This window comes from Molossus molossus, unplaced genomic scaffold (genome assembly GCF_014108415.1).
Source record: "Molossus molossus isolate mMolMol1 unplaced genomic scaffold, mMolMol1.p scaffold_m16_p_17, whole genome shotgun sequence".
Lineage (NCBI taxonomy): Eukaryota > Metazoa > Chordata > Mammalia > Chiroptera > Molossidae > Molossus > Molossus molossus.
Window position 1 is genome coordinate 1,912,603 of NW_023425352.1, and position 9,676 is coordinate 1,922,278.

General features: G+C 60.5%; 1 protein-coding gene across 1 annotated transcript; it reads left to right on the forward strand.

Moving 5' to 3' along the window:
• Positions 1-1,158: 1,158 nt before the first annotated feature.
• Positions 1,159-3,318, forward strand: HMX3 (H6 family homeobox 3). Its single transcript, XM_036265986.1, has 2 exons — positions 1,159-1,636; positions 2,245-3,318. Exons 1-2 carry the CDS (start codon positions 1,234-1,236, stop codon positions 2,913-2,915), a joined length of 1,074 nt encoding a protein of 357 aa, XP_036121879.1. The 5' UTR covers positions 1,159-1,233; the 3' UTR covers positions 2,916-3,318.
• The last annotated feature ends 6,358 nt before the right edge of the window (positions 3,319-9,676 follow it).

Genomic DNA, 9,676 nt, shown 5'->3' on the forward strand with positions numbered 1-9,676 from the left:
CACACGCGGGTGCGCAGAGATGCACACCCACTCTTGCTGCCAGGGTAAGGCTCACCTTTCGCTTTCCCAGGGCCAAAGGCCAAGGTCAGGAGGATAACTGAGCCCGCTGATGTGGTGCGAGGACTTACACCCCATTCCCTTCCTGTCCACCAGACGGTGGGTTGGGAACCCAAATCCTGGTTGCCGCGCCCTTAGCAGGCAGTGGGTAAAATGCTGAGGCCGCCGGACCGCAAAGGGTAGGAAAGCACTGAGTTCGACCGGGGCCAGAGGTCGGGCCCTGCCTTCTGGGCTGGCGCTGAGTGGTTCTCCAGCTGCGTGGGGGCGGCGGGCCCTGCCAAGCCCCTGGGGGCGGGGAGCGGCAGCTGCGAACATGGATAACCCGGAGGTGACCCGGGCGGGCCTGGCCCGCCCCTTCCCCCTCCCGCAAGCCAGGAGGCTGGAAGCTGGTCCCCGAGCTGCGGGGGAGGGGGGGGAGGGGGTAAGGGGTGGTGGGGGGGTGCACGAGGGTGGGGGGGGGAGGCAGGCGCAGGCTCCGGGCGCCGCGGCAGTCAGTGCGCTCCCGGCCGGGGGCGCCGCCGGCTCTGAGTCCCTCGTTCGCCTCCTGCGCTCGCCGGAGCGCTCCAGAGTACCTCTTTAGCGGGAGCCAATATCCTTTTGTGCTAATAGGCTTGTCCTCATTTGCTGCCTAATTGGACTATATAAAGCCAATAACTGGCGGGTTCTTATAGCCCGAAGCCAAAGCGCCAAAATCCTAGGGAAGGCGAGGAGGGGGCGGTGGCAGAGGCGGCTGCGGGGCCCGGACTCGGCTGTGCCTTCGCCTGCCTAATCCCATTTGCCATTGTACGCGCCCAATCGCCGTATACTCCCCGCATTTAACTTGGATGACATTTTGATTTCATCATTAGCATCCGGCGCCGGATTGACGCAGCCCCAAGCCGGGGACAGCTCTTGCCGCCTCCTCCCCGGGAGCTGTAGCCGCCGCCGAGCCGCCTTGTTCCCTCGGTGCCGCGGCAGAGCCGCTCCCCGCCCCTCAGCACCCCTCCCCATGCGAGCCCGCCCCGGCCGAGTCCTCACCCCGCCCTCCTGCCGCTGGCTTTCCGCCCGGGGCGGCCCTCGACTTTGCGCCCCGTAGTTGAGTTCCGTTTATGGTCTGATTTCCGGCCACCCGCCAGCCTGCCCGGCCGCCCGCCTGTCCCACTCCCTCCCTCGCGGGGACCCGGAGGAGAGGGGACCATGCCGGAGCCTGGGCCGGACGCCCCCGGCACTGCTAGCGCGCAGCCCCCGCCGCCGCCGCCCCCGCCTCCCGCGCCCAAGGAGTCCCCGTTCTCCATCAAGAACCTGCTCAACGGAGACCACCACCGGCCGCCCCCTAAGCCTCAGCCACCCCCACGGACGCTCTTCGCTCCGGCCTCGGCTGCCGCCGCCGCTGCCGCCGCCGCTGCTGCCGCTGCGGCCAAGGGGGCCCTGGAGGGTGCTGCAGGCTTCGCGCTCTCGCAGGTGGGCGACCTGGCTTTCCCCCGCTTTGAGATCCCGGCGCAGAGGTTTGCCCTGCCCGCGCACTACCTGGAGCGCTCCCCGGCCTGGTGGTACCCCTACACCCTGACCCCCGCCGGTGGCCATCTCCCGCGACCAGAAGGTACCGACCGCTCTTTGAACTTTCGTTGTCCTCCCCTCGCGCCTGTCCCATCCCTGCCCCGCACTGCGTCCCACCACAGCCCTGGGACTCCCGCACCCTCCGCCCCGCTGTTTGGGCAACTTCTGGCCCCTGACCCGCACCTCCCAGCCGTCCACTCGGCTGCACTGCCCGGGAGTGTAATCCCTCTTGGTGAGAAAAGTGGAGTTGGAACCCGGGGCACGGCTCTTCCCGGGGAAAGAGGGCATGAACGGGGGAGGCTTTTGGAGGCTGGGACTGGGGATTTGGCCTGGGGAGAGGGAGTGACGCGGGCGGTCCCAAGCCAGAGGCAGATCTCTTCGTGGGCTCCTGGTGGGGATGTAGGAGGAAAGAGAGGGAGCGACGGCTCTGCGGCTGTGGGGCTCTGTCGCCTGTCCTCGGGAGGAGAGGGATCCAGGGTGCCGAGCCTCTATTCTGGCTCAGCCGGGCAGGAGGAGGCCGGCGAGAATGGTGAGGCCTGGAGGCCTGGGATCCGGAGGTGACGCTGACGGAGCCTGCGGCCCCCAGTCGCGGGTCTCGCTGTCCGCTGCGTCGGTGTGTGTGCATCCGTCTGTCTGTCATTTTCTCCCCAGCAACGGAGAAAGCTCTCCTGCGAGACTCCTCCCCCGCCTCGGGCACGGACCGCGACTCCCCCGAGCCACTGCTCAAGGCCGACCCCGACCCAAAGGAGCTGGACTCCAAGAGCCCGGACGAGATCATTCTGGAGGAGAGCGACTCGGAGGAAGGCAGGAAGGAGGGCGAGGCGGCGCCCGCCGCGGCCGGGGCGAGCGGAGGGGCGGCGGCCGCGCCGGGCGCCGAGGACTGGAAGAAGGGCGCCGAGAGCCCCGAGAAGAAGCCGGCGTGTCGCAAGAAGAAGACGCGCACGGTCTTCTCGCGCAGCCAGGTCTTCCAGCTCGAGTCCACCTTCGACATGAAGCGCTACCTGAGCAGCTCGGAGCGCGCCGGCCTGGCCGCCTCGCTGCACCTGACCGAGACGCAGGTCAAGATCTGGTTCCAGAACCGCCGCAACAAGTGGAAGCGGCAGCTGGCGGCCGAGCTGGAGGCGGCCAACCTGAGCCACGCGGCGGCGCAGCGCATCGTGCGGGTGCCCATCCTCTACCACGAGAACTCGGCGGCCGACGGCGCGGCGGCCGCGGCCGCGGGCGCCCAGGTGCCCGTCAGCCAGCCGCTGCTCACCTTTCCGCACCCGGTCTACTACTCGCACCCGGTGGTCTCGTCCGTGCCGCTGCTACGGCCCGTCTGAGGCCCGAGAGGGGAGGAGGAGGGAGCGCCCGGCCCCCTTCCCAGACCCCGGAGGAGACTGGGCCGGGCCGAGGGCGCCGAGACGTCCAGCGGCCTTCGGGAACCGGGGCGTCGGCGCGCTGCCCCGGCCTCCCCTCCCCCAATCGGTAGCGGTTTGTAAGTATTTGCAATGCATTTTCGTGCAATTCACCCCTAATGGATTTGAGGCGCTTCCCCCCTTACTTTTGGTTTTGGCTTCTATTAAGAGAACAGGGGAAAGATACCATTCCCGGGTCCAGTATTTCGGCCGAAAGCTTTTGGAACGTGAGCAGCCCTCCCACCCGATTTGCATCGCGCTGTGGCTTTTGGTTTTATTTTTATAGCAGGAAAATGAGCGCAAAAACCTGAACCCCTCTCGTTTGTTCAGTTTCTATAGAACTCTTTTCAGAAGGAGAGAGAGGGGAGAGAGAGAGAGAAGTCACATTGTAGTACTTTTATTTCTGGATTTCTGGGTGTGATTCTTCCTTCCACCCCCAATCCGTTATCCTCCCCAATTTTCAAAATCTGAGCAGCCTCATAAACATCCCCACTCGGGCTGCGTTTCTCTCTGGCAGAGGTCTGCCTCCTTGGACCACTTCGTCTGTCCGACTTTGTGGCAGAGGGATTCTCTCAGTGTTTGAGGGGAAGAAACAAGACAGCCCAGAATCAGACGCCTGGTTATTGAAAGGGCCCCACATCTGGCCCGGTGTGCGTGGTCTTATTTATTAGTGGCATTTGGGGAACTTATTTTTGGAGTTTCACTGGTTGGTAAATTATTATTATTCCTATTATTACTCTGTCCCTTTCTAGGGAGTGATTTCAATATTCAAACACAACTACCGCCCCGTATGTATTCTCCTCTCCTCCGCCCCACCTTTTCATTCGGCAGTAACTGTTGTACTTCCGACCTGTGCAATATTGTACAAAGTGTCCTGCGAGCCCCGCTGTCCGTCCACCGAGAAAGGCAGCCGTTTTTGCTGTGTACTCCCGGCCATTCGTTCAGGAAGAGAAAACTGAGGAGACGGGGGGAGGGGGGGAGGAAAGGCCAGGTAGCAATGCTCAAAGGAGTGAGATAGGGTACTGGAGCGCTTTAAGTGAAGGACAATCAATTTAGGAGAATTTTAACTTATTTGATAAATGTACAGATTTCTTGTAAAGTTCACCCTCAGCTCCGAAGAGCTTCTGGCTCTGCCGCCCGATCTGATCTGTTTTCTTTCAGTCTGCTACACCTGTTGTTCTGCGATAGTTTGCCCCGCCCCCGCCCGCCCCCCTCTGTCCGGGTTCAGTCCCCTTTTTAAAAAACAAAAAACGAGAGAAAAAGAAACAAAATGTTGTTACACTTAATGTTGTGGTGAAACTGAATTAATTAAAAAGAAAAGCGAAGCGTTCCGTGTTGCCCGCGTGTGTAACTTCGAGCGGTTTCCCGAGACCAGGTGTCCCTGCAACTGCTGCCCGGCGGCCCGCCGCCTCCGCGCCCGCGAGTCCGACCTGGACGCACAGCCTCCTGATCCCGCAGCGGCGGGGACAAAGGCGGCTTTGTTCGCGCCGGCGGCTGCTCTCTCCCCGGTGTCTCTCGCGGCTTTAAACGCCCGGCGAGTGGGGAAGAAGGACGGGCTGAGGGCGAACCTGGGCTTGTCGAGGTTGCGAAAGGGGGCGAAGCCACGGCGGGAGCGCAGGGACAGCTGGCGTTGCCGAACGCAGGGCTGCAGCCTACTCGCTCCCAGAACCCGGTCCTTCCGGAGCCGCGAGCTTCTGGGCAGGACCTCCCTGGGCCCGGGGCAGCGGGCCGGAGCGCGGCGGACTCCGGGGGTGGGGGAAGGGAGGACGGAAGTGCAGTGGGAGTTTAGCTGCGGCCACAGGCGGGTCGCTAAGTCAGCCTGGGAAAGGCCGGGCCGCGAGAGGGCAGCCCGGGGAGGCCAACCAGCCGAGGGACAGGGCGGCCTCCGCAGTCCTGGAGCAACGGTGGCTCCTGGCGTGGCTCGGGTGTGAGCGCGGTCCAGATGTGTCTAGTGCCCGGGGACAGAGGGCAACCGAAAGGACCTGGTTTCCTCCCGGCCGGGCCTTTTTCTGCCTACTGGCGCCCAACACGTTACCGGCGGCCTCTCTAGGTCCCCATGCCTCCTCCCCGCCGGTGCCTAGAAGCAGACCGCTCGCCCTTCCCAAGCGCCTGCTGGGCGCCGGGCCACCCCGCTCGCGATGGGCGGCCTGCGGGGGCGCGGCGCTCCGGACTCTGGGAAGCACCGGTCCGCGGCAGGAGCAGGTGCTCGGGCGCGGCTCCCTGCCTTAGAGCGGTCTGCACGCCCAGCTCCGGCCGGGCACGTTTGAGGCTGGGGAGCCGGAAGGGGAGATGAGGGACCGAGAGGGCGAGGACTGCACACCGCAGGGCGTGTCCGCTGGGGCGCCTGCCCGGCTCCCAGCCCCTCTTCCAGTGCTCCGCTAGGTTCCTCGGACCCAATCGACACAAACGATTCCACTACGGCTGAAAAGTCAGTATCGTTTCCTATTGATGGGAAACTACCCCAATACACTGGCATGAGTATTTATGGCAAAATTTTAGCCTGGACCTCAGTGAAGATAGATCTCCCTTTATTTCCCTCTGGTTTGGAATAAAAACGAGGGCATGTGTCGTAAATGAAAAATAAACAGAAATTCGGGGTCAAAATATGTTGTTCCTTGTGTTACCTGCAAACATAGTGATGCCTTCTACTGTTGGCAATACTAACTGCGGGACAGGCCAATACAACTCATTAAAAATAATGTTGCAATAGCAAACACGTCCTTAGATTTTACAGCCAGGACACGATGTTATCAAACGCCAAGAAAATACTTTATTTGTGTTTGGATTCTAGAAAACGGTTCTTGACTGACCAGTCTTTACAAAGTCGAGAAATAACTGGTTCTTCACACGCTCAGTTTACCCTTTGTCCTGCCCCCTGAGGCTTTGCTTTCCCTCCTAAGGAGGAGCCCTGTCACCCTCGCTGGACATTTCTCCCAAGAGCCACGGTGCTGGCCTGGGGCGAAGAGGTGGTGCCCAGGCCGCCTGGGGCTGGCGGTTGCCCGCGCCTGGAAGCCTGGCCCCCGGGGGTCCTGGCATTTCTCACAGTGCAAGAGAAGGGGCTGAGCCAGGGTTAAGACTCCGGAGCCACCCAGCTACTCCAGGCTGGAAGCATCCAAGTCCCACTGCAGGTCTTTCTGAGGCCTTCGTGTCAGGAGAGGCCAAAAAGCAGTGGGTGGAATTGTCACATCTGGACAGCTGATCGGAGTCATCGCCCCCCATACAGAACGTGCCCTCCGGGCTGCCTCTGCGAAGGATTGTGGGGAGCTGCTGAAACCACTCACCAGAGGGGCTGCCCGAAAAAGTGAAGGGGCCTCCACCCAGTTCCCCCAACGCTCCGCCCAAGGAAGCCGGTGCTCCTACCCCAGGACGCAGGGCTGACATCCCCGACTTTATCCTTTATCTCCCTTTCTTCAGAGGTGGAATCCAGCCTCCTCTTCTCCTCCCTAACTTCAGGTCCTCCCCTGTCCTGTCCGCACCCCAATTAATCTGGAAGTCAGTGCACAGGACATTGCTTCCCAGCTAAATCCCTGATGCATTACACAGACACACACGTGTAGGGTGCACTGAGCACAACACACATGTGGTTAGACCTCCTGACAGACACTGTATCAGGGACTCCCGGTGCACCTGCCCACAGATGTTTAGCATCACAGCCGTCGTTAGCACTTGGTCAGGCACACCTTGTTCCACGTTACTGGGGCAGCTGGGGAAAGTCTTATGGGAAGGATGGGGCAGGGAGCAGGGTAGCACTCCTGCGTCGGCTGCTCCAAGCCTGAAACCCTTCGGCAGGGATGCCTCGCGCTCCCTCCTCACAAGCCACCAGGGATGAACTGGGGGAGCTTGCCAAAACCCCACAAGGGACAGCCACCCGCGTAGGAGCCAGGGCCTCACTGGGAGCGGGTTCCCTGCAGTGCAGGCTCTGGGGCTCTGAGCACCCACAAGCACCTCTGGGCCCTGGGAGATCGCGGAGCCAGCGCTGGGGCTGTTTCTGTTGGCAACACAGATGTATTTCTTTTATTTGGTAGTAAATAGAGCAAGTGTGTGTACATCAAACAACAGCAAGACAGATATAAACTGCCCCCCACCCCCGCCACTGGGTGCTCATTCTGAGCCAGGACGTCCCCTTGGCCAGCTCCTGGCACGCCAGAGCCCGAGGGCACCCCAAAAAGCCCGCAACGTTCTACTTGATCCCCGAGTGGGCGCTGGAAGGGACAGCTGGGGACAGAGGAGGAGGCACGAAGGTCGGTGGGGTTTGCTTGCTTTTTTGCGAGTGCTTGCTGGGCCACCTCGGGCGATGGGGATGGAGGCCGGACCAGCGGGGCTGAGGGCTGCACAGCTTGAGAGAGGCCGCTGGTCGTCGCGCTGCCTGGGCTAGGCACACACTCTGCTTCCTCTCCTTTGTGCATGCTGGGCACCTGAACTTCTCTGGAGAGGCCCTGGGAGGCCGCAGGCTTTGCCAGGCATGGCCCTGTCCATCTCGAAGACTCAATTTTGCTCCACCTCTTGCGGTTGTCCACATCCCGCCGCCCAGTGACCTGTCCAGAGGGTCGTTTCCCCAGCAACCCAAATGTAGACTCCACAGAGCCACTAGGAAAACACCTCTCTTACTGGGTCACCCTGATGGGGTCAGAAAGCAAGAACTGTGAGCCTCACAGAAATCCCCGTTTGGGGTCCAAACCGCAGCTGGGCAGGCCCAGGGGACACCGCGGGGACGGGCACATGTACACAAGGCTGGACAGAGGCTGCCGGCCGGGCTCCGCCTCTCGGCTTCCCGCCCACTCTCTCCCCGATACCTTTCCCTGCCTGCAGACCCTCCCGGGCTTTGGGTACCAGCGATCTGTGCGTACATGCCTGGAAGTGTGCACGCCTGTGTGTGCACGGCTCCTGGCTGGGTGCCAGGGCAGACGCTGGCCCGTTCACCTACAAACGGTTGTGAGGTGGCAGGAGAAAAGAAAGGGCCTCCAAGAAAACTAGGCCGGCTGTGCTTTGATGCCCTGCCTCCCACCCGGTCTCGAGTAGACCTGGGCGGCACTTTTCCCCGGGCGCCTCTTCTGCAGAAGTACCCTGAAGGCTTGTCCTGTGGGGCTAAGCCGGCAGCTTCCGGAATCGGGTGTCAGAAGGCTGTGCAGCCCCAGCCCCCACTGGGGTTCATTTCTCCGCCAGGATTTCTTCCCAGCCCCCTGCCTCCAGGAAGCCGGTAACGTCACGGGGTGCAGGCAGCTTTCCTAGACGTGAGGCAGGTTTCTGGCGCTGTGCGCCTGCTCCAGAGTCCCCAGCGGCGCACACTGGCTGTCCTGCCCAGGCCCCTTCCTTGGCTGCCTACAGGCGATGCATTTCTGGGGCGAAACTGCCCTAAATCTGGGTCGCCGGGGTTCCCCAAGGATCCCTTCTGCTTTTGGTGGATGGAGAGGAAAGAGCTGGGGGAGAGGAGTACAGCCCGGGACCGGGAGCACTTCCGCGCCGGGAGCCGGTCACTTAGCCAGAAGCCTGAGGTGCGCTCACCTGGCGTGCCTCACCCCAGTGCCAGTGTCTTAAAGAAACAGAAAGAATCCCCTTCTCTCCTGCGCGACTTCGCTGCCCTCGCCCCCCTTGCTGATGGAGTGCACGCATCAGATTTTCATCAAAGTTCTATTAAGTGAAACATAGGTTGCAGGGCAGCCTTTGATTGAAACAGTTTAAATTTTAATTGTGTTTTTAATTTGACATATAGTTGCAGAAAGGAATGACACTGCGTCGCCAAGGGGCGGTCGATTTTCTTAATTTCTCCCAGAGGAATTGATGAGTCTATCAGGCCACTAGATTGGAAACCCATTAAAGCTCTCTGGTTAGGCTGTTAATTGGAACTTGATGGATGTGGGGTGGGGGTGGGGTGTCAGGACTGGGCTATGCTGATCCAATCTTCGTGACTTTCTGTTTCCCAATAAATTACACAATTCATTTCCCGGCCTCGGATTACAGAAACTGTGCCCCTCCGAGGTGCTCTTTTCCAGACAGGGAGCCCTTTCCCCAAAAGCCTATTGTGAGATGCCATTTGCACCACAGAAGGAACAGCAAAGGCCCTTGAATGAAAATCGAAACATAATCAACGTTTATACTTAGAAAATTTATTGAGATCATTTTCTCTGGTATTTCCTTATTTTAAAGTTTGGACGCGCCATATATCATAATCCACTGGCGAAAGGGGGGGGGGGTCGGACTGTGTTTAATATTTATCGAAGCTTGATTCCAAGATCAAACTTGTTTATGACTTCATCTGTCATTTCAGAGAGAGCCTTCTTCCACTATTACCCGGCTCGGCCAGCCTATTTCCCGGCTGCCGCAGAGCAGAGAGGATCAATTTTTATTAGCCTCCTCGGCAAGTTTGCTCTGGGCCGCTTTAATATTGAGCAGCGGTATAATCTCCAGACCTAAACTTTAAGCGCCCTTTTGGTCTCAGAAAGTTTATCATTCCTTGGAACCCGATTATGCCTAATTTCTTGGGGGTGGGGGAATCCTAGGGGCATCCCAAGGGCATCCCATCCGGTCCCCAAAGGTGGAGGGGCCATCCTCGGGGTAATGGTTGCTAGTCTGAATACAGCTGGGAGGGCAGAACTCTCCCCAGTCCCGGAGGGTCGGTTTGGAGGTGGCGCTGAGTTGAAGGACTGCCCGAGGGCAGAGACGGGGGGGGGGGGGGGGGGAGGTCCCAT

Coding starts and splice junctions, on each gene's coding strand:
- HMX3 (XM_036265986.1), top strand. CDS start 1,234: ATGCCGGAGCCTGGGCCGGACGCCCCCGGCACTGCTAGCGCGCAGCCC. Junction 1,637..2,244: donor CCATCTCCCGCGACCAGAAG/GTACCGACCGCT, acceptor TTTTCTCCCCAG/CAACGGAGAAAGCTCTCCTG.